At 42.6% G+C, this 22,833-nt stretch overlaps 2 protein-coding genes across 3 annotated transcripts; one reads left to right on the top strand and one right to left on the bottom strand.

Annotated features, from left to right (window-relative positions):
* Nucleotides 1-936: 936 nt before the first annotated feature.
* On the top strand, nucleotides 937-12,205 carry Fkbp1b (FKBP prolyl isomerase 1B). Of its 2 annotated transcripts, none has more exons than XM_047523161.1 (4): nucleotides 937-1,218; nucleotides 4,628-4,675; nucleotides 9,147-9,259; nucleotides 10,688-12,205. In XM_047523161.1, exons 1-4 carry the CDS (start codon nucleotides 1,182-1,184, stop codon nucleotides 10,814-10,816), a joined length of 327 nt encoding a protein of 108 aa, XP_047379117.1. In that variant the 5' UTR covers nucleotides 937-1,181; the 3' UTR covers nucleotides 10,817-12,205. The 2 variants fall into 2 exon arrangements, with proteins under 2 accessions (XP_047379117.1, XP_047379118.1); XM_047523162.1 differs by having other exon boundaries at nucleotides 10,643-12,205.
* A 1,716-nt stretch (nucleotides 12,206-13,921) lies between these two features.
* On the bottom strand, nucleotides 13,922-22,682 carry Sf3b6 (splicing factor 3b subunit 6). The gene is made up of 4 exons (XM_047523160.1): nucleotides 22,471-22,682; nucleotides 19,509-19,627; nucleotides 14,924-15,062; nucleotides 13,922-14,802 (listed from the first exon to the last, which is right to left on the bottom strand). Exons 1-4 carry the CDS (start codon nucleotides 22,498-22,500, stop codon nucleotides 14,713-14,715), a joined length of 378 nt encoding a protein of 125 aa, XP_047379116.1. The 5' UTR covers nucleotides 22,501-22,682; the 3' UTR covers nucleotides 13,922-14,712.
* Nucleotides 22,683-22,833: the final 151 nt, after the last annotated feature.

Raw genomic sequence — 22,833 nt, 5'->3', positions numbered from 1 at the left:
CCTTTGCTTAGACTTTTCTCCCTGTACCTACCTTCCAGAGCCACTTGTCAGAATAAAATTCCCATCAATTTTTGGAACAATGCAGGTAAGAATGGAGGGGAGGAGAAAGAGAACATTTTTAAGAGTCTCATTCAACCTTCAAGCAAATGTTACCTCCTTCAAACAATTCTAGAGGTTGGGGTTATAACCCTTAATAGCTTAGCATGTATGAAAAGGAAAGAAAGAGAAAAAGAAAAAAGAGAAAAAGGGAGAGAGAGGAGAGAAAGACAGACAATATCCTTCTAGATTCCTGAACCTTTTTCCCCCTGTTATTTTTGGGGTACTAGGGGTTGTACCCCCAGACTTAGCACTTGCCAGGTAAGCATTCTACCAGATCTAGATACCTGGATTTCTTTTAGGTGGAAGTGTAAGGTAAAATTTGTTCATTCCTTCTACCGTGTTCATTACTTGATGCTGTAACTGCGTTCTTAGCGTCCCTAACTCAGTTTCTGTAAGACAGGGATCCTGTCTTAATTCAATTGGTATTCCCAAGGTGCAGTTCTTCACTTTTAAAAAGTGAGAACCCACTACACGTGTGTGGAGTAGAACTACACGGGACCGTGAATAAGGGTTTAGGGTGGTTGGAGGAGAGTCAACGACTGGTGTCCTCCCTACCCTCCGCCCAGGAAGCCGAACTAGTTCAGGGCTTCCATAGTGCCTGAACTCTATGGCACTGAGAACGTCTAATTAAAATGTTAGTTTAATTGCTGGCCTTTCTCCTAGTCTGTAGGACCAGGCTGACTCCCCAGCTTAGCACAGAATAGGTGCTAAATAAATACGTATTGAATGGATGGATTGATGGATGGCTATGTGGATGCGCAGGTGCCTGAGCGCCTCGCTCCCTCACCGCCCTCCCTAGCCAGTGGGTTAGTGATCCTTAGTCGGGCCAGGCTCGGAGCAGCCACGTCAGGGTCGCTTCCCCGGGGCCCCGCCCCGGCCGACCCCACCTTTTCGCGCGGCTCCACCCCGTCGCCCCCTTCCCGGTGGCCCCTCCCCGCGCAGGTCCCGACTCCAGCCGCACCTCCTCCGGCTCTGCAGTGGCGGCAGGGAGGCGAGCCGGAGCGCCTGCGGGGCCGGGCCGGATCCGAGCCGGGGTCGGGGTAACCGCGAGGACCCCCGGAGGCGGGGCCTGTGGGACCGCGATGGGCGTGGAGATCGAGACCATCTCCCCGGGAGACGGTACCGGGCGGCGGAGTCGGGGAGGAGGAGGGGTCCCGGGGCGGAGCCCGGCGGGCTGGGGTCTGATTCGGAGGGGTCGGGGGCAGCCGAAGTGGGGGCGGGCCCAGGACGCTGGCTGCTGGAGGAGATCCCAGTCGCGATTCCAGGGGGTCGAGGAGGCGATTCGCCCCCATCCCCTTCCGCGTCCGCTCACCTAGGGGAATGAAGGCGGCGGCCCGCGGCGGGGGTCTGCGGCCCGCCACCGCCCCAGGGGCCGCAGCTGCAGCTGCAGGGGCTGAACCGTCTCGGTTACCCGCCGCTGCTGACTCCCCGGGGTCGGGTTTTGGCTCGCTTTCCCCACCTGCGGGGGGAGGACCTGCTTTGGGGTCTCTGCTGCTTGGGGTACCTCCTTCTAACGCGCCCCACCCCACCCTGCCTCCAGTCGGGCGGCCGGGGGAGAGCTGGGCAGCAGCAAGCTGTAGGGACAGAGCCAGCCTGGGAAGGGGAAGCGCTCCCTCCGCCGCTTCACTGCATCGCACTTCACCGTCCCAGTCCCACTCGGTCTCCCTGGCCATCCTGGCCACCGCCATGGCCTCCACGTTTAAGACTCCCAGCCCAGACCTCCGACCTGCTGTGTACCCTGCCTAGAGAGCCCCGAATACCTCAGAGTCAGCAAGTCCAGAGCAGAACTCGCGTCCCCACCCTCCCGACCCGCAGTGCTCCCCTGGGTCCCCTATTCCCTGTCTGGGAACCGGCACCATTCACTTTCCTAAACTCTTGAGTCTTTGGTTCTGGGTGTGTAAGGAATAACTGTTTCTTTATTTCTTAAATAAAATTTAATTCAAACAAAAAACCTTGTCTGCAGGGCTTTACAGGCGAACTTTCTATGAGACTATCCCTTTCCCAGGAAATTGGAGGGCTTCTTGATTTCAGGCACCCTTCTTGTTGAAAGGTAGTGGTGCCTAGAAGTCCCAGCCACGACCCGCATCACCCCTGACGCCTCTTTAGCCACGCAGGGAACCTTGCTGCGGGGGTCCAGGATGCATCTCTCCAAACTTTGTCATCTGTCCCCTCCCCATAGCCTCTGAACTGTCCTCCCACCTTCAGTCTCACCTCCTTGTCTTCAGTCTGCCTTCTCCCAACCCCTCTCCCCGTATTTTCTTCACCACAGTCTGAGACCTCTTTTTAAAAGACATGTTTTGGGGCTGGGAATGTAGCTGTGAGGTAGAGTGCTTCCCTCGCATGGGTGAGGCCCTGGGTTCAGTTCCTAGTACTGCAAAAAAATAGAGGAGAGGAGAGGGAAAAAAAAAAAAAAAAAAAAAAAAAAAAAAAAAAAAAAAAAAAACTGACCCGCGCCCTCCCTGGGGGCAGAAAGTCTTTAATGCTTCTGTGCTCTCCTCCAGGCACCCTTTGGAGATGGTGACTTTTCTAACTTTCCACACTGGAGCTTCTCTCAGTACTGCCCCTGTGCCCACCACCAACTTTTCTTTAGCTTTTCCAGACTGCTTGCAAATTGTTAAACACACCACTCATTCAGCAAATATTTATGGAACCTGTACTTGTGTGCTGGACCCTAGGGTTACAGTGGTGAAACAGGGCTCTCTGGCTATGCTGGACTCCAGGCCTTTGAACAGGTCTTACATGTCATCCCCTTTCCCACTTTACTTCCTCTGGCAAACTCCTACTCATCTTCAAAGACCCTGTTGAATGGTTTTCTGCTCTCTGATGCTTTCCGTGGCTCCTCTAGACACTTAGTTGCTCCTTTCTCCAGGTTGGGAGAGAGTTGTCTAAATGTTGACAGGGTCATTATTCTCAGGTTTGATTATCCAGCCCAGTAGCTTTAAATTCCACCCAAATTTATGCCTCCAGTATGGACTCTGCATCTGCCTACTTGCAGTATAAACTCAGATGTCTAATAGGCATCTCGAGATTGCCACCCTCACAAATCTGTTCCTCCCCAGTCTTTCCCATCTCAGGAAACAGCTCCACCACCCATCACAGTTGCCCAAACTGAAAATCCAAGCATCATTCTTGTTTTCGCCTTTCCCCCATCTCCAATCCATTTGCATGCCCTGTCAGCTCCACTTCCAAAATATGTCTCCAATCTATTTCACTCTCTTCTTGGCTGCCATCACCTTAATTCAAGCCATCATTGATTTCTTGTCTGGATTATTGCAACAGACGCCTAACTGTCCATCCCCCACACAGCAGCCAGAGTGATCTTATAAAATCTTAATTCAGATTATGTCATTCTCTTGCTTAAAACCCTCTGGTGGTTTCCTGTTGCACTTAAGTGTTAAATGCAACTCTGCAAGCTGCATGATCCATCTCTTTTCTACTTCCCTCCCTCCATCCAAACACCTAGTCTCTTGTCTGTTCTGCAAATACATCAGTTCTTTCCTGCCTCAACATCTGAGCACTGGTTTCTCCCTCTTCCCTCAAGTCTCAGCTCAAAGGCATCTCCTCCAAGAGGTCCTCCTGGTTTACCCTTTCTAAAATTGCCTATCATATTTCTCTTTAATTCATCATTGTGATTATTTTTCTTTTCTTTTCCCCCCCTCTCTCTCTCTCTTCTTTTTTTTTTTTTGTATTGGGGATTGAACCCAGGGGTGCCCTAGCACTGATTTACATCCACAGTCCTTTTTATTTGGAGACAAGTTATCACAAAATAACAATTTGCAATCTTCCGCCTCATCTTCCAGAATAGCTGTGATTTTAGGTATATGCCACCAAGCATGGCTGTTTTGTTTCTTTTTTCTTTTACTTTTTTTTTTTTAAACCACTGATCTATATATCTATCCCTTTTTATTTTTTGAGACAGTTTCACTGAGTTACCTATGCTGGCCTTGAATTTGAGATCCTCCTGCCTCAGCCTCTTGAGTTGCTAGGACTATATGCGAGCTCCGCCACACTCAGTTGTGTATATTTTCTTTTTCTTTTTCTTTCTTTCTTTTTTTTTTTTTTTTTTTTGCAGTGCTGGGGATTTGAACCCAGGGCCGGTGCTTGCAAGGCAAGTACTCTACCAAGCAAGCTGTATCTCCAACCCTGTGTATATTTTCTTTAAAGGACTAATCACTACCCATAATTACCTTATTTGAGTATTGTCTGTCTTTCTCCATTAGAATATAAACTCTAAATGAACAGGGAACTGTTCTGTATTGTTTACTGATGTATCCCAGAATCAGGCACAGGCCTGATGCATAGTAGGTACTCAGTAAATAGTTGTGAATAGTTTTATTCATCCTTGATAACAGCCATTCCAGGCCAGAAGGTGATGTAACTAGTTCTGTCTCATACAAGACAGAGTCAGAATTGGGGACATGGGCATGTTCATGATACAGAGGGGGATGTGGTCAGGATCACACTTGACTGTCACACGTGAGTTTTTCTAATACCCTACTCCTTCATCTTCCCTTGTGTCTCCTTGCAGGAAGGACATTCCCAAAGAAGGGCCAAACATGCGTGGTGCACTACACAGGTAGGCCTCGTCCTTTCAACCATCACCAGGCTGCCCTTCCCAAGGCAGGCAGGTCTTCTGAGCGCCTCTCCAGAGATGTGTTTCCAGATCAGGCATGAAGCCCAAGGCAGCCAAGTTCCCTGTGACCTCCTCTTCTCCCATACTGCAAGGGCCATCATGGTGCCAGTTTTACTTGAATCGAGCATCTCTAGTCCCCTTCCCTCACTGGGGTCAGCATGGTGCTCTGGTCTTCCTGGTTTTGTCTGATAGCTGGGGGTCTCTCTGAAAGCTCTGAGAGCCCAAACTCCCAGCAGACTCCCTTTTCATCCTACAGTGTCATTCTAGAAGAGGAGGTTGACCTCCTCAGAATTCCGGTTTTTGGAAACAGACTGCTTAATTCAATCTGTTATCTGGCACCCACAGTGTGCCATGCCAGCCTTCGCTAGGGCTGCAGTGAGGGGCAGGGAGAGGACAGACAAGTCACCTGGAGCCTTCAGTGCAGTGTGAGGGGTAGGATGTTGGTGGTGCTTGTCTCCCAGTACTGGGACAGCCCAGAGGACGGCTCCAAGTTTCTGCTGTCTCCTCCTGGGGATGCTATGTATCTGAAGGCCAGGTGGGCCAAGGGACATTCTAGATGAGTTCTTCAGGATTGCTGGCAGGAAGATAATGAGCAGGTATTTTTCCAAGGGGGCTGAGAGCTCTGCTTTGTGACCTGCTTTCTAATGTGGTAGACTCAGTGGGTGACAGCCACTTAGCATACAACAAGGCCAGATAAATTCCTGGGACATGTTGGATGGGGCCATTTTTAGAAGTTCTGGGGGCCAGTGTGAAGCACCAGGTTAGTTCTAGCAGATGGTGTGGCTGTTTCTCAACAGTTGCATTGCCAGTCGCTGATGTCAGTGGACTAGGGTTCTTTCATCTCCTGGTGATGTGGCCTAATTACCATGGGGCCTTTGGGCCCTCTGACCCAGGAATTGATTTATCTGTTTTAAATGTTGCAGACAGACCAGTATTTATCCTTTTGCAAAATCTTTTCACAGTACATACGTAGAGCAGGCACTGTGCATTGAACACTAATATCAGCTACAAATGACTCTGGTTTGGGGAGAGATTGATCAAACAGCAGAGAACTATATGGACTTTTGTAAACTTTAAAAAATTGAATCTAATCTTAGCAGCTTGGGAGGCTGAGGCAGGAGGATCACAAGTTCAAAGTCAGCCTCAGCAATTTAGTGAGGCTCTAAACAACAAGGCCCTACCTCAAAAAAAATAAAATTAAATTAAAAAAAAAGGATTGGTGATGTGGCTCAGTGGTTAAGTGCCCCTGGGTTCTATCTCCAGTACCCACCTTGAGAACATCAATGTACAGCTCAATGATTTTTTTTTCCTTTTTGGTGGTGCTGGGGCTCAAAGCCAGCATATGCTAGGCAAGCAAGATTATTGCCTGCGAGATTTATCCAGAGTGGTTTGGCTTTTTAATTCTTTTATAGTGTGTGTGTGTGTGTGTTTTTTGCAGGGGGGTGGTACTAAGGATTGAACCCAAGGGAGCTTTACCATCCGGTTACATCCCCAACCTGGCCTTTTTTATTTTTTGAGACAGGGTCTTGCCAAGTTGTTCAGGGCCTCACCAAATAACTCAGGCTGACCTTGAATTTATGATCCTCCTGCTTCAGCCTCCTGAATCACTGGATTACAGGCATGCACCTCTGCATCCAGCTGAATGTAGGCTATTTATCCTGTCTACTATTGATGAACATTTGAGTTGTTTATGGTTTTCAGTGATCATGAATGGTGTTGCTTTGAATTGCCACGTATTGCACATATGTGTACATGTTTCTCTTAAGTATATAACCAGAAGTGGAACTGCTGGGGTACAGGATTATACCTATGCTCAGTTTTAGCAGTACTGTCAAGCAGCTTTCTAAAGTAATCCTGCCAATTTCCACTTCCATCAGCAGGATATGAATGTTCCAGTTACCTCATGTCCTTACTACACTTAGTATTGTCAGGTTTTTGTTTCTGTACTCTAGGGGTGCCTGGTGGTATCTCTTTGTGGTTTTGATTTCATTTCCCTGATGAATAATGAAAGTTGAACACCTTCTCATGTGCTTACTCACCATTTGGATAGCCTCTGTAGACTGCTCAAATACTGTGCATTTTAAAAATTAGGTTATTGGGAGTGTAGCTCAGTGGTAAAGCATGTGCTTAGTATATCCGGGGTCCTAATCCCCAGCACACAAAAAACAAGCAACCCCCCCAAAAAAAACACCTAAAAAACATTAGATTGTTTTTTTCTTATTGACTTATATTCTTTATATATTTTGGATATGCATCTTTTGTTGATTATATCTATCCCAAACATCTTTTCCTGCACTGTGGCTTGCTTTTTTACTCTCTTCATGATCTTTTGAACAGAAATTCTTTCTTTTTATGAAGTCACAATTATCAGTCTTTTCTTTTATGGTTTATACTTTGTGTTCAGTTCAAGAAATCTTTGGCTATATCTAGGTCATGAAGATTTTTTTTTATTACCTTATAGAAAATTATTATTGTTGCTGCTGCTATTATTGCAGTGCTGGGGATCAAACCCAGGGCCTTGCTCATGCTAGGCAAGCATTCTACCACTGAGCTTCATTCTCAGCCTGAAATCTTATTTTTCATATTTGGGTCTATGATTTACCTGGAATTGATTTTTGTGTGTGGGTTTGGTAGGGATCAAGGTTCAATTTTCCCCCCATGTGGATATACAGTTCATCCAGCAACAGTTATTCACAAAATCACTATTTTTATCTAAAAAGTTATCTTTTTTTGGATGCATTGCAGTGGTAGCTTTGTCAAACTGAGTGGCTGAATGTATGTATGTAGTCCTGTTTCTAGACTGTGTGGTTTTGGCTGAACTTGCAATAGATAACTGTATATGGTCCTATGTAGATTTGGTCATAGGAAGCCTGGAGAGATTGGAGAAGAGTCTATAAATGGAGTGTGTGCATATCCACAAATTTATTCAAGTATGTGTCTGTGATGTATGTAGATCTGTGTATCTAAATATTTTCTTAGCATCTGTTTGACCATCAGGGATTTCCTCCTGAGTGTGTGTGTGCATAAGTCCATGTGAGCATGCATAAGTAGCTCTGTGTATTTGAATATCTAAGCCACCTGTGTGTATGTGTGAGTTCGTATTTGATCTTTTTAGCATTCCTCTGTATATATCTTTGTGTAGCCAGAGGGTTTTCTCCTTTGCTTCATTGAAAACCCAGGGTGAGAGCCCAATTTATTCTACCCAGAAGGTAGGTAAATAAGATTCCTTCTCTGGTACACATTCAAATTATTGGAATTCAGAAGTAAAATCATAGATGCTCAGACACTAAGCTGGCAGTGCCTCTTATGTTAAATATGGAAAATCCGAGGCCCAGACAGAGGAAGTGATTGCCTCACATCACACAATGAGTTAGCACCAGACTCAGTCTCTGAATTTACAGGCCAGGTCTTCCTGTAGTTGCAAATTGCCTTTTGTGGTGGTCCAGGGACTGCACGAAGTTGTTGAATCCATGAAGTTGTGGATCTTTGAGAATCACCAATAAGAAAAGTGAAAATAGAAAAGCAGTTCTTGGGCCTTGGCCTGCTGTTGTCTTATATGATGTACATATGAGACAACATATGTACGTCAGGGATGACCAGGCTTCTGCAGTTAGAGAACAAGGGATGCTCTGAACTGCTGAAGACACTACTTGGGTGTTCTGATGTCAGTCTTGGAAGCTACCACTGATCAGCTAGGTCACCTTACAGTGTTCACTGCAACAGGGGATGATGTGACCTTTGGGTTTTGCATTGTGAAAACCTTAGGAACCTTAGATGAGAACTCAACCTAAGGCTAGAATACCTGGGAAAAGAGACCTTTAGGCTGAGGAAATGGCATGAAAAACCTGTAAAGTGCAGAGGCATTTGAGAATGGTGTGACCTAAATAGGACACAAGGGCAAAGAGGGAAGAAGAGTGCAGAGATGGTCTTTGGGTAGGGAATAGCCAGGTCGTGAAGTACCTTTAGGTAACATAGCTAGAGTCTGCCCTGGAGAGCTATACAAGAATTTTAAGTAGGGGAGTAATATGCTCAGACTTGTTTAAAGAAAAAGAAAAATCTATCTGCTTGTGGAGTAGAGAATGGAACAGAGAAGTAGGAACAGAGCATAAAGACCATTTAGAATGTTGTTCCTGTCCACAGGTGAGACTTGATGGTGACTCAGTGAGATCACAGGGTGGTGGTGACAACAGAAATAGAAAAAACAGGTGGATTCAAAAGAGGTGTTGGGCTTGGTGATAGTCTATATGTGAGGGTGACAGAGGAAGTGTCCAGATTTCTTTCTTCAGCAAGAGGGCAGATGAGGACCAAAGGAGCAGGTTTATGCAGAATAAGAATTCCATTTAGACATGCTGAATCTGAATTGGGAGTTAACTTACCACCAGAGCTTTTTTCCACCCTATTCTTGCTTTGACAGGAATGCTTCAAAATGGGAAGAAATTCGATTCATCCAGAGACAGAAACAAACCTTTCAAGTTCAGAATTGGCAAACAGGAAGTCATCAAAGGTTTTGAAGAGGGTGCAGCCCAGGTAGGATGAGGCTACTCATTAAGGGGGCCTAAAGAGTTGGGGTGGGGGGTTTGGACTCTGCACCTCCAATCTCTATCACAGACCACACTGCTGCTTTTACTCTACTGCCAGAGCACAGCAGTGCCACCTAGTGTTCACTCCTGGTTTTGTGTCCTCAGGCCTTTGTATAACTGGGGCCCCAAGCACATCCCCGCAGGCTTGCTTGGAACTAGCTGAGGTGGTGCAGTACTGTCTGGGCCCAAGGCAGCAGAAGAGTTAGAGGAGGTTAGGCCAAGAAGGTATTTCGGTTTGTCTTTTTTTTTTTTGAAACAACTTCAGACTTACCGAAACATTGCAAAAATAGTACAGAATTCCTGTGCATTTTTCACCCAGCTTCCCCAGATGGTCACATCTCATAAAACCATAGTACATTGATCAAAACCATTGATAAAATACTGTTAACCAATCTATTCAAATTTTCAAATTATTCAAAATTCAAAAGTCAATTTATTCGGGGCTGGGGTTGTGGTAGAGTGCTCCCCTAGTACACGTGAGGTTTTGGGTTTGATCCTCAGCACCACATAAAAATAAAATAAAGGTATTGTATCCACCTACAACTAAAAAAAAATGTGTATATATAGAGAGGGGGAAGAAGGGATTGATTCTTAAAAAAAAAAATCAATTTATTTAAATTTTACCAAGTGTCTCATTAATGCCTAGTGCATTTTTTTTTTTTTCTTGGCAGTACTGGGGATAGAACCCAGAGGTGCTCTACCACCGATCTATATGCCCAGCTCTTTTTTTGAGGGAGGGTCTTGCTAGTTCCCAGGCTGACCCCAAACTTGTGATCCTCCTGCCCCAGCTTCTGGAGTCACTAGGATTATGTAATCCTAGGATTATGTGGTGGCATGTACCGCCACACTCAGCAATGCCCAGTGAGTTCTAGACTACTGTTGTGATGAACTCTGGTTAAGCTCTTCTTCCTTGGTCTGTCTGTAAAGCATATTACACTCCCTCACAGTAGGCCTCTACGCCCTCGCCATCTTGCTGGCGCCTCTAATCCCTGAACCTCTTTAACATGCTGCTCTGCTACCCACTTAAGTGTGTCTGTTTATACACCCCCGCTTAGGTTTCTTTAGATGAGCGTGAGGAACAATTATGAGCAAATAAAAGTGTTTGGGCCATATACTGAGTAACTAGAAATGTTTGTTGGATTAATAAATTTGAGACTAACTTGTCGATTATTGTCCCATAGTCGCATCTCTGCTGTTTTGAGGCAGAATCTGTATGTTACACTAAGCATAATTTCAACATGCCACACATAAAATTCATCTCAGATCTTCAGTTACCATGAACATGGTTTGGGAAAATGCCACAGTTATCTCTTTTTTCTTTTAAATCAAGCTGGGTCCTCTTTCTCCTCTCCCCATCTGCCCCCATCCCTGCTAGATGAGCTTGGGGCAGAGGGCGAAGCTGACCTGCACCCCTGATGTGGCATATGGAGCCACAGGCCACCCTGGTGTCATCCCTCCCAATGCCACTCTCATCTTTGACGTGGAGCTGCTCAACTTAGAGTGAAGGCAGGAAGGAACTCGAAGTGGCTGGAGATGGCTGCTGCTCACCCTCCTAGCCTGCTCTGCCACTGGGACGGCTCCTCCTGTTTGGGGCTCTTGATCAGTGTGCTAACCTCACTGCCCTGCGGTATTATCCATTCTTTCTGCCCAAGTTGCTTTATATGTGTTCGTCATTGTTCACGTGCATCTTTGCTTGAGGAAACTTCGGCTGCAGATCAAAAAGTCAGGTTGTGCATTTTATGTGATGCATGTAGTAACCATTTCTGATCACAGAACACAGATCTCTTGTTTGCACAATCTATACTGCCTTACCTTCACTTAAGTCAGATACAAAAGGTGCTCAGACATGCAATGTACATGGTGTACACGAGGGACTTGAGCCAGTTACCTTTGCTGTCACTTTCTCTTATAAATTCTGTTGGCTGCTCAAACAATTGTCCTCTTTGGAAATAATATGTAAAATAAAGACTCTGTGCTTGATAACTTCCTGTCCATTCTTCTTGTAGGTGGGAAGTGCTCTAAGGACCATACAAGCCAGTTGCCCTTAGGGAAGAATAGAAAGGAGACTTTCAAGTGATTAGGACAATGGTAGTAAATTTAATAACAATGTGAGCATTGTTTATGCTGGGCCTTGTTCTACATACTTTTAAATAAAATCACCGATCCTCTCGATCCTCTCGATCCTCTGGGCAACCTTGCAATGTGGGTATTACCTGTTACTCATCTAACAGGCTCAGAATTCTCTGTATAATTAGTCCAATGTAGGATTTAAGCACATCATGTGATCTTGCAATCTCTACTTGTTTGGATTAGAGTCTTCACTCAGATGGGAACATTTTGGGTTTGTGAACAAATATAAGGGCTTAGAACCATACAAAACTCATACTGGGAAGTAGCTTTTGAAAAGCATGTATGATTCTGAGTTTGTTTTCACATACACTTGCTTGGTTTCATCCCAGATTTGCTATTATGTTAGGAAAATTACTTCTGGGATGTATGATTCTGAACTTGTTTCCACATGTACTACGTTATTTCCTTTTTCTTCTTTTTGTTTTGAGACAGGGTCTCAATATGTTGCGTAGGCTGGCCTCAAACTCCTGAACTCAAGTAATCCTGCCTCAGCTTTCCATATAGCTGGGACTGTAGGCACATGCCACCATGCCCAGCTATACTACTTATTTTCATCAACATTTCCTGTAACAAACTGGAATCCCTGGTTAGATTTAAAATCAATCCTTATGCTGTGGGTGGTGTTATACATCAGCAGAAGCTAGGACAATGTTTTTCGAATTGGCATAGGGTGAGGTAAGATCTTGGCCAGTTAGTGATGACTTGGAATTGTTTCTAAATTGAGAAGGGAGGGGCTGGTAACAATACCCTTAAGTTTCCTTCAAAGATACACTGATATATGTCACATAATGTCATATATAGGATATACAGAGCCATGTCACCTTGGTTACTTCATCCAACCCGCTTGTCTCCAAGAAACTGTGGCTAATTCCTCTGTTGAGGGCTGAGCAGTTAATGAGAGTAAATATTTAGGATGAAGTAAGAAATGAGTCGTCTAGCTTTTAATCACCCATAGTCTTGGTCTCACCTTCACAGTGGGACCAGACCAGACATAGGGTGCTGCATCATTCTTCTCTGGGGTGATGCCTTTAGAATGTCTTGTTTTCCTGCTTTCCTTGATGAGCAAATACCTATGATAATTTCTCAGAATTCAGCCTGTATAAAAGACATACCCACATTTTTTGCTATGAAACCAACACACACCTAGGACTATTTCAGGTGCCCACTCTATATATGCATATAAAAGATGTAGCGTATTTATAGCCTAGGTGATAAAAGGAGGCACCCACCAAGAACTCCCTAAAAATCAAACACCACTGGCTAGCACCTGGAGAGGATATGCTAACCTTTATAATTAAGTTGAGAAAATGAACCATTTTACTGGAGCTCTTAAAAAATGATGCAGAACCAGGCATGGTGGCACATACCTGTAATACGTTACTACGGAGGCTGAGGCAGAAGGATGCAAATTTGAGGTCAGCCACAGCAACTCAGTGAGATCCTGTCTCAAATTAAAAAATAAAGGGGCGAGGGATGTAGCTCAGGGATAGAGTACCTGTGGGTTCAATCCCTTGTGCAGTACCACCAAAAGAAAAAAAAAAAAAAGATGCAGAATGTTATGATGCAGATGCTGAAGAGTCTGGACATTGTTTTGTGAGAGCCACTACAAGTGGTTAAGCAGGGGAGTGAGGAGATCTGTACCCTCTCCATTGTTTTCAAACTACCAGTCAATGAATTCTCTATTCATACGAATTCTCAAAAACAAGAAATTTAGCCGAGATGAAAGAAAAACAGCTTGAGCACACATGCCTGTGATGTGTACATGAACATAATCATCTACATTCTTAAATACAGTTTGGAAAATTGAGCTTTAGGTGCCTGATACGGAAGAGTCATGGTTAACTATAGTCTCAGACTCAGCACAGTACCTGGCATAGTAGGAACTTAAATGTTTGTCACTAAATGGGAGTTCTTGTTAACTGTAGCATTTCCAAACAATTAGAAGAAAGTTTTAAAATTCTTAACAGTCTAAGTCTAATTTTCAGTCTTTCAAAACATCCCTGTTACATTTTTAAATAAAGTCACACCATACATTACAAAACTTATAAGGAATTCATAAAGGCATTCACAAGAAAATTACAGCTGTGGCTCCTTTTTCAGCTGCCCACTCCTCTTAGAAATGACTGTTTCTCCTCTCTTAACAGTGCTTTCAAAAAACGTAGCCAAAATTAATAAATAGGACAATTATTTCAATAGTGAGCTTTGAAAAAACAGTATTAAAAAAGTATAGTCTATTTTCATAAAAAGATGGCAGATTTCAAAGCTTCAGCATTTCAAAATAGATGCTCTTTGTCCATTAAAATGATTTAGTGTATGTACTCTTCAAATTGATTTTAGGTTTTAGTTATACACAAAACAGTCCGTGTTTTTCCATTTTGCCCTGCCTACACCATAAAAAGAAAATTATAGCTATATCTTCCCAAGCTGCCAAGCTATAATGAATGTGGTAATAACCATACAATTTTCATGTCATAGGAACTCATAAGAAGGAACATGAAATATTTTATTTATGGCAAAGATACACTGTGAGCTAAGGCCCAAAATATATACAAATGCTCAATAACTAAAATGAAAGGCTACTTAAATACGATCTCAGACATGTAACATCACCACTTCCTAAGCTACTTGCTCTCAAATTTCTAACCATGTGCTGTCACCTGAAAAGCCACTGCTATGACAGACCTCTGTGCTAAGGACAAGGGTACCCCACTGTCAAAGGTGTTTGGTTATCTGTAAAGCAAGTATTACTCAAGTGTATAGGCCTGATTAACAACTGGTTTCTGTTATACTGGCTTTTTATGAAGGCATCTTATTCATTCAACCAGCATGATGAACTTCGGTTTCTTCACCAGCAACATGTAGACACCTATATTCACTGTGTTGTAATGAAGAGTTCATTACTGATAGAACTTCAATAAATGAGAAGACTACAACAAATTCTTCTAATGACTAATCACTGGACTGGACATTGTAAGCACTAAAAATATAAAAAGGTCCCTGCTCTTAAGAAACTCAAGAGTTCCTAGGCCCATGCACAATCCTTCAAATGATTTAACTTTTCAGTTTTTTCTTATATCAAACAGGAGGGGAAAGTTCAAAAGGAAACAATGACATGTTTTACAAAACACTTTAAGTTTATAAACATAATATAATAAAGTATGTATATCAAAGTTTCAAGCAAATAATTTTGAATCTCAACTGAGAAATCATAATATTCAGAATTAATTAAAAAGATAAGGTTTTAGTCCAAAGTGAAAATGCGGAAAACACCTATTTTGGTGGATCTGTATTGATGCCATATTTCTCCTTGAGAAGCTTCAACTGTTCCTCCTTCTTTTTGGTGTCCATTTTCTGAAATGCCTGGAAATGTGGTAAGCACCAAAGTTAGTAGAAACCAATACCTTGCATTGCCCACCCAGGTATACAGTTCTACACTAATTCTCAAACGCATTCAGCATGATAAGAACTCTGCTATACTTACCCTGTTAGCATTATAGTATAAAACCACAAGGTATCTGTTACAAACATTGAATCCTGATAGGTGGTCACATGCATTCTTGGCATCAAAGATATCTTCATAGACCACATAGGCTGTTCCTCTAGTTTCAGGTGTATTCCCCCTGCAGAGATAAACTGAATTTAACTAAAACACATATTTACCCAAGCACTGATAACTCAATAACTAAACTTTGTTGCTGAATCCCCCTGCCCTCTGCTCTGCTAGGGATCTAACCCAGAGCCTTGGGCATGTTAGGCAAGTACTCTACCACTGAGCTACATTCCTAGCCCTTTACCTTTTTTTTTGGTGCTGAGGATTAAACCCAGGGCCTTGTGCTTTCGAGGCAAGCACTCTACCACTGAGCTATCTTCCCAGCCCCCTTTACCTTTTTTTTTTACTGGGAACTGAACCAGTGGCACTTTACTGCTGAAACAGAGTCTTGCTAAGTTGCCCAAGCTGGCCTCAAACTTACGATCCTCCTATCTTAGTTGAGTCACTGAGATTATAGGTGTGCGCCACAGTGTCTGGCTAGCTATCTTTAAAAGAGAGTAAATGAAATACATTTAAGAACTTTGAGATCAACCTGAAAACGAACACAGGAAATAAACACATGGGCAGATATGCTGTATAAGCTTGTAATTTCTTAACTTAAATAATTTTATTTTCATTTTTAAACAAAAAATCCATAGTTTATACTTACTGTTATATTATGGATACTAAGAACACAGCTACTAAAGTACTAGCAGCAAGCAAAGAATTAGCTTGAAACTCTGTCTTCATGTTCACAGTTTTAGTCTTTTTTTTTTTTAGCGGATGGGGATTACTGGGGATTGAACCAAGGGTGCTTAACCACTAAGTCACATCCCTAGTCCTTTTTATTTTTAATTCTGAGACAGGATCTCACTAAGTTGCTTAGGGCTTCATTAAGTTGCTGAGGCTGGCTTTGAACTCATAAGTCTCCTGCCTCAGTCTCCAGAACCACTGGGATTAGAGGCATGTGCTACTGTGCCTGGCTCCACTACTTTAAAATAAATAATACTTAGGAGTCAGGACTCTTGTTAGTCAGCAAGGTGAATCCCTTGTTTTTAAAGACTTTTTTTCTTCCAGAGGTTGAGAATCCTTTATCTGAAATGTTTAGAGCCAGAAGTGTTTCAGATTTTAGAATATTTGCATAGTTTTTTTAGTTGAGCATTCTAAAAACCTGAAATCCAAAATGCTCCAAATTCCAAAACTTTTTTAGCATCATGTTAGTGCTCAAAAAGTTTTGGATTCTGGGGGCTGGGGAGATAGCTCAGTTGGTAGAGTGCTTGCCTTGTAAACACAAGGCCCTGGGTTCGATCTCCAGCACCCAAAAAAAAAAAAAAAAGTTTTGGATTCTGAGCCAGATGTGGTGGTGCACACCTATAATTCCAGCAATTTAGGAGGATGAAGCAGGAGAATATCAAGTTCAAGGCTTGCCTCAACATGTACTGGTCTTAAATATTTAAAAAAAATAAAAGGGGGAGGAGATTGGAGGTATAGCTTGGTGGTAGAATTCCCAGTACTGAAAAAGAAGTTTTGGATTTTGGATTAGGGATGCACAACATGCAGTTTTAATTCTTAAAGACAATCTCCATCAACTTAGGAAATAAATATTTCCGGGCAATATTTTACTAAGGTTTAAACCCATAAAAACGAAACCTAGGGCTGGGGTTGTGGCTCAGTGGTAGAGCGCTTGCCTAGCATGTGTGAGGCACTGGGTTTGATCCTCAGCACCAGACAAAAATAAATAAATAAAATAAAGGTATTGTGCCCATCTACAACTAAAAATATTTTAAAAACAAACAAACCTATTTTGTGTGTTTAGGGGAGTGGGTAGGAAGGGCGTCTTACCCAGGATGATGGCAAAATTATAAATGACATGGGAAAGCATCCAACCTTCAACCTTATGGCCAAGAAAGGATGTCCTCTAATGTAAACAGTTAATGGTTTCTTCCACTTTTGCTGCATTCTTTGCCTTTGTAAAATGTAATAGTTAGCTCCCTGCTTTACATATTCATTTTATTTATTTATTTATTGGTAGCAGGGATTAAACCCAGGGGCACTTAACCACTGAGCCACATCCCTAGTCCTTTTTATTTATTTTGAGATAGGGTCTCACTAAGTTGCTGAGGCTGGCTTTGAACTCGTGATCCTCCTGCCTCAGTCTCCCGAGCTGCTGGAATTACAGGAATATGTCATGGTGCTCATATATTCATTTTAAAAACAATCCAAACCCTAATGCATTACATAGCCTTGTCTGACAGGGAAAAGGGCTGGGCTTCTGCTAAGATGGGGGCAGAAGTACACTTGTGAGTTATCTGTAAGCCAGGACAGATTACTGGAAGGTGGCTGGAAGTGGAAGCTGGAACTTACATTATGGGGGCTGATTCTAGCGTATGTGTTCCTTGCCATGTCTTCTCTTAAATTCACAAACGTGCTCTGAAAGATGTAGGGAAGTGTGAGAAACAACAGGAACACTGAATTGCATGCAGCAGATGGTCATGGGCTTGTTAGTGGGACAGCGGACAGAGATCCCATTCTGCTAATGCTCTGGTTTAATGAAGATGGCTCTTTGCCTCCATTTGGTTCCAGCCACACAATTGTGGAATAAAGTATAAGAATGTGGGATGGGGCTGGGGTTGTGGCTCAGTGGTATAGCACTTGCCTGGCATGTGTGAGGCACTGGGTTCGATTCTCAGCACCACATATAAATAAATAAAATAAAGGTTCATCGACATCTAAAAAAAATATTAAAAAAAAAAAAAAAAAAAGAATGTGGGATGACTTTCTATCTGCCACAGTCCCTGCATGGGGCCAAGAAAGGGTAATAGACCCATGGTAAGGGGAGGTATCCAGTACAAAACTCCAGTGTGGGCCTTGATCAGAGCTTGTGCTTCATACAAAACAGGAAGGCATAGGGTGCAGGGGGGTGACTGGAGGGTGCCAGTGTCAATGAACGACTCACTTTGTTAGGTTGTGTGGGCCTGATGAGGGTTTTTATAATAGCTCTACTCTTCAGGAATATTACTAACTCTTAACCTCTTAACAGCTTATTCATTTTCAAGAATCAATCAGGTATGGAAGTTGAGAACTGCCAAAAAGAAAAGAACAAAACAAAAGTTTTTTTTTTTTTTTTTGGTTACAAAACAGATTTTTAAGTTCTTTAAGGGCAAAGGTTATTTTATACTTCATTTTACTCCCATAGTGCTACGTATAATAATGCTAATATGCATTTGAAAGGTAGAGATCTACTGTCTCCTACAAATTCTTTCACATATACATTCTCCAGGAAGCTTTCTTCCTCTCAATATCTTCTTAAGAGCTAAAATAGGGATAGGATTGTTTTATTTTATTTTTGCAGTACTGGGGATGCAACCCAGGATCTTAAAACATCCTAGGCAAGTGCTCTAGCACTGAGCTAAGCCCCTACCAGCCTTAGCCCACTTCAAAGCCTCTCCATTTCAAGTGTCCTAGCCCTAATTATCAATCTCCTACCCTAAGAACAATCTAATTTGAATTTTTTAAAGCATTTTATTTGGTAGACACGTTAGACACTAACATTTTTTTCTTGATCAGTGGTAAAAACTATTTTTTTTTTTAAGTTGTAGATGGACATAATACCTTTATTTTATCTTTTAATGTGGTACTGCGGATTGAACCCAGGGCTCAGGCAGGCTAGGCACCCCTGGGTTCAATCCCCAGTACCCACCCCTACCAAAAAAGTATAAAGCACCAAGTGTTTGCTATATGTCAGGTAGGGTGATCAATCATCCTGGTTTGCCAGGGTCTGCCAGGTTTTAGCATTGAAAGTCCCATCCCAGAAAATTTATTAGTACTGGGCAAACTGGGAAGACTGGTCACCATAGTGCTAGGTGCCAAGTATGCAAGTGAAAAGTGAACTCAGTAACAGTGAAAGAACAGAAAAACAGCTGTTTCTCAATCTAGAATCAAGATCCAAGTTTCTGTACCTCCAATTTTTGTGAATTCAGTAATCTCACTGCATTCTTCCTATTGAATTGGCATTAGAACTACAATGAAGGCAGGTATCATCCCTTCAAGAGCTTATGTTCAAGAAAAAGAGATAAGTAAATAAACATGAAATAATTATGAATCATGAGAAATTGTACAACACAAGAAGAAAAGCCAGGTATGTACACCTGTAATCCCACCTACTGGGAAGGCTGAGGCAGGAGGATCACAAGTTCTTAGCAAGACTCTGTCTCAAAATAAAAATAACAAATAAAAAGGGTTGGGGATGTAGCTAAGTGGTAGAGTGCCCCTGGGTTCAACCCTCAATAGCAAAATAAATAAATAAAATTAAGAACAGAGTTGTGAGAGAGATTAGAACCAGAAGATGTAAATCACTAAAGCACTGTGTGAGATGAGAGGGGTACTTTCACTCTAGGGGCCTCAGTGGTCTCAGCTGTAAAACAGACACAATATCACTGCAACCATATGACGCAGTCTTGCTATCAGCTACACTTCTGAGATTATAGATTATGCAATCATTTTCTTTAAATGACATATCAATCTCAGTAAGACTCACACTCTAATTTGACGAATAGGTCCGTATTTCCCGAATATATCATACATTTCCTCAGCTGTGATTTTGTATGGCAAATTTCTTATATATAAAATCCGATTTACTTCAGGTGGAAGTCGAATCTAAAATGAGAAATATGTACAGGTCATTATAATGAGGGCAAGAATGCTACCATAAAAAAATCTCAATGATACATAATAATAAAAAGCCAAGAATAAGAGGTATAATCTGATGTTACTGAAAATACAAGCTCTTCAGCAAAACAACAGAGCATTGATTCTAGGGAAGACCATTAGCAGGAACTAAAAGGGTCTATTACAAAACCAGGCTTTTGGTCACTACAGTTTAACAAGGATTTCCAACTTCACTCAAAAATCCTTGATGCCTCAGATCATCTTTCTGTAGGAAAGAAGGGAACTGTCCTATTTGTCACACAATAAAACTTCCACTAGTATCCCTTCTCTGGCTTTTTCAGAATTTCTTAAATCAATGATCTCTTTTGTCTTTACACACTTTCCCTCACCATTGGTTTCTCCTATTCCTCATGTGAGCAACTGCTCATACCAATCCTTACGCAAAATGCTTATTTGGATCCATCTTCATTCATTCAACACACTAAGTTCCTTTTTTTTTTTTTGTACCGGGGATTGAACTAAGGGTCACTTGACCACTGAGTATATCCCATCTCTTTTTTATATTTTATTTCAAGACATGGTTTCACTGAGTTGCTTAGCAACTCACTCTTGAGGCTGGCTTTGAACTTGCAATCCTCCTGCCTCAGTCTCCTGAGCCACTGGGATTATAGGCATGTGCCTGGCCACTAAGTTCCTTTTTTTATGTCTATACCAGGGTAGGTATTAGGAACAGACAGTAAAAGTAAAAAAGACAAGGTTTCTGCCTTTCCTGAACTTCAGAGCTTTCTTTCCTTATATTCTGTTGTCTCTTTTTTTTCTCGTCAAGCATATAGAAAAAGTCTCTATTAACTGAACTCATATTCTTTACTGTGTTGACAGTCAAACCTAAGTTTCCACCCCAGCACTTTGCTGAAAGAGTTTTTATTACTAAGATCTTTTAAATGCAGTGTTCAATTCTTGAACTTGTGAGGCTTTTGACACTGCTGACAGTATTTCCTCCTAACTCTGATTTGCTATTTCTTCTCAGTCTTCTTTGATGTTAAAATATGTTGTTCCACAGGGTTTTGTTGTTACTTCTTTTCTTGACCTGTTGTATACTCTCCTTGACTCTTTATACTCTCCTTGGTCCACGGAAATGACTCTCAGATTATGTGTCTTGCATTCATATCTCTTTTATGTTCTTTGTTAACAAGTTCAATTACATACTAGACACAAACCTGCTCAATAACTATTTACTAAACTGAAAAAAACTTTTAGCATTAACCTAAGTATTATATTAACAGAAAATTAAGATACAATTTCCTGGGCTGGAGTTGTAGCTCAGTGGTAGAGTGCTTGCCTATCAAGTGTGAGGCACTGAGTCTGATCACCACATAAATTAAAAGGAAAAAAAAAAGATACCATTACCTGCCTTCAAACTGGCAGTGGCAATAAAATGAATAATTACAATAAAAGTTTTAGATTTCAAGATTCAAGGTTAAGTTCAACAACTGACACCATCAATCATAATACATACTTCTCTAGTAATTTGTTTTCTCACTCTTTTTTTTTTTTTTTCTTTTTTTTTTGTGGTGCTGGGGATTGAACCCAGGGCCTTGTGCTTGCCTTGCAACTGAGCTATATCCCCAGCCCTGTTTTCTCACTCTTCAAAACACTGTATCACACTCTCTCTGCATACCTTACCATCATCATTCCCTCTCATATCCAAGTGGGGCTATACACTCTTCCCCACCCATCCCAGGAAATGACCCTGGCTCTTGCTTCTTGGAGAAAATAGATGAGATCAAATAATAAGTACTTTATATTTCCATCACTGAATCTACATTCATCTGTATCCATCCACTTTCCCTCTATTACTCTGCCACCCATTCATGTATTCAAAACCTGCCTTTCGGGCTGGGGAGATAGCTCGGTTGGTAGAGTGCTTGCCTGGCAAGTACAAAGCCCTTTCTTCCATACCGTGTTTCTTCCAATCTATTGGAGTGTTCTCACTGGAATACAAATACATCTTATGCATCTTTTTTTTTTTTCTTTAAAGTCAACTATCACCCAGTTTCCCTGTTTTCTATTCATAATGAAGACTCAAGGAAAGAGCTCTTTGCTGTCTTCATTTTCTCAACTACCTCCGCTTTTCATCACACTACGACCAAAGTTTTCATCCACTGAAATACTTGCTATCATCAAAGTCATCAAAAATCTACATCTCAGCATATCCAAAAGTCAATTACCTGTCTTTATCCTTACTTGAGGTTTTATTTTTAAAATGCTTCCATAACATTCCACTCTCTTACAATGTAAGCTTAAGGACTCTCTGTTCTATTCACTACTGTATTCTAATACCTAATATTAGTGTCAGGTACACAGTCGGAATTCTATAAATAAAACTGATGAATTGCTTCCCAACTCGAAAGCCAGGTACACTGCAAGTGTTCAGTAATATTGTTGGAGTAATATATTAATGAAGGATCCCAAAAGCTTCATGATGTGAGAATCCCTGGCTCTAGTTGCTGGTGAACCATAAGTTGCTTACTGAAGACTAGTCTGTGCTATCGACGTTTAGGCCAAAGAGAAGATCCTAACACCTGACAGATCGTTAAAGAACAGAGGCTGCAGAGCTACCTCTGTCACTGACACCAGGACACGAGGGGTTGGGCGAAGTGTGGTTCCAGGCGCATACCCCCGAGGACCGGGCCTGGACAGAATCCCTCCTGATGGGAAATTCTAAACATCCCCGTTTGCGGGAAGGAGAAGGGCAGGAACATTTTGTCCGAGGCCGTCAAAAGTCAAGCGGCGAAGTCCTCCCCCAACTCCGCAGACGGCCTGGTACTCACGTTCGCCCTCTTAGCCGCTTGCATCGCCATCTTGGCGGGCTGATGAGGTTACCGCAGCAAACACAGAATGCCTCCGGACGCCTCCGGAGCTCGTCCGCCTTCAAGCGCAACACGACGTCTGAGGCAGGGTATTAACACCCAGATCCCGCCGGAAGCTGTTAGAGCACCACCGGAATCACCGTCTCACGCCGAGACGTGCTGACGTAGTGCCCAACTCTCCCAGTACCCACGTAGCTTGAGATCGAGGTCAGACCGGAAGGTGAAATTGCGAGCGCCCAATACACTTCCGGGTTATAGGCCGGAAAGGGCGGGGAGCGTGCTTTACGAGGGGCGGAGTTCTGGCCCCGGCAGCTCTGAGTAGAA

This window comes from Sciurus carolinensis, chromosome 13 (genome assembly GCF_902686445.1).
Source record: "Sciurus carolinensis chromosome 13, mSciCar1.2, whole genome shotgun sequence".
NCBI classification, from domain to species: domain Eukaryota; kingdom Metazoa; phylum Chordata; class Mammalia; order Rodentia; family Sciuridae; genus Sciurus; species Sciurus carolinensis.
The sequence above is the reverse complement of the archived record's forward strand: the minus strand, read 5'-3'. Positions and strand labels throughout refer to the sequence as shown.

Coding starts and splice junctions, on each gene's coding strand:
- Fkbp1b (XM_047523161.1), top strand. CDS start 1,182: ATGGGCGTGGAGATCGAGACCATCTCCCCGGGAGACG. Junction 1,219..4,627: donor GACCATCTCCCCGGGAGACG/GTACCGGGCGGC, acceptor GTCTCCTTGCAG/GAAGGACATTCCCAAAGAAG. Junction 9,260..10,687: donor TTGAAGAGGGTGCAGCCCAG/GTAGGATGAGGC, acceptor CATCCCTGCTAG/ATGAGCTTGGGGCAGAGGGC.
- Sf3b6 (XM_047523160.1), bottom strand. CDS start 22,500: ATGGCGATGCAAGCGGCTAAGAGGGCGAAC. Junction 19,628..22,470: donor AAGCGGCTAAGAGGGCGAAC/GTGAGTACCAGG, acceptor TTCTCATTTTAG/ATTCGACTTCCACCTGAAGT. Junction 15,063..19,508: donor CCTATTCGTCAAATTAGAGT/GTGAGTCTTACT, acceptor TTATCTCTGCAG/GGGGAATACACCTGAAACTA.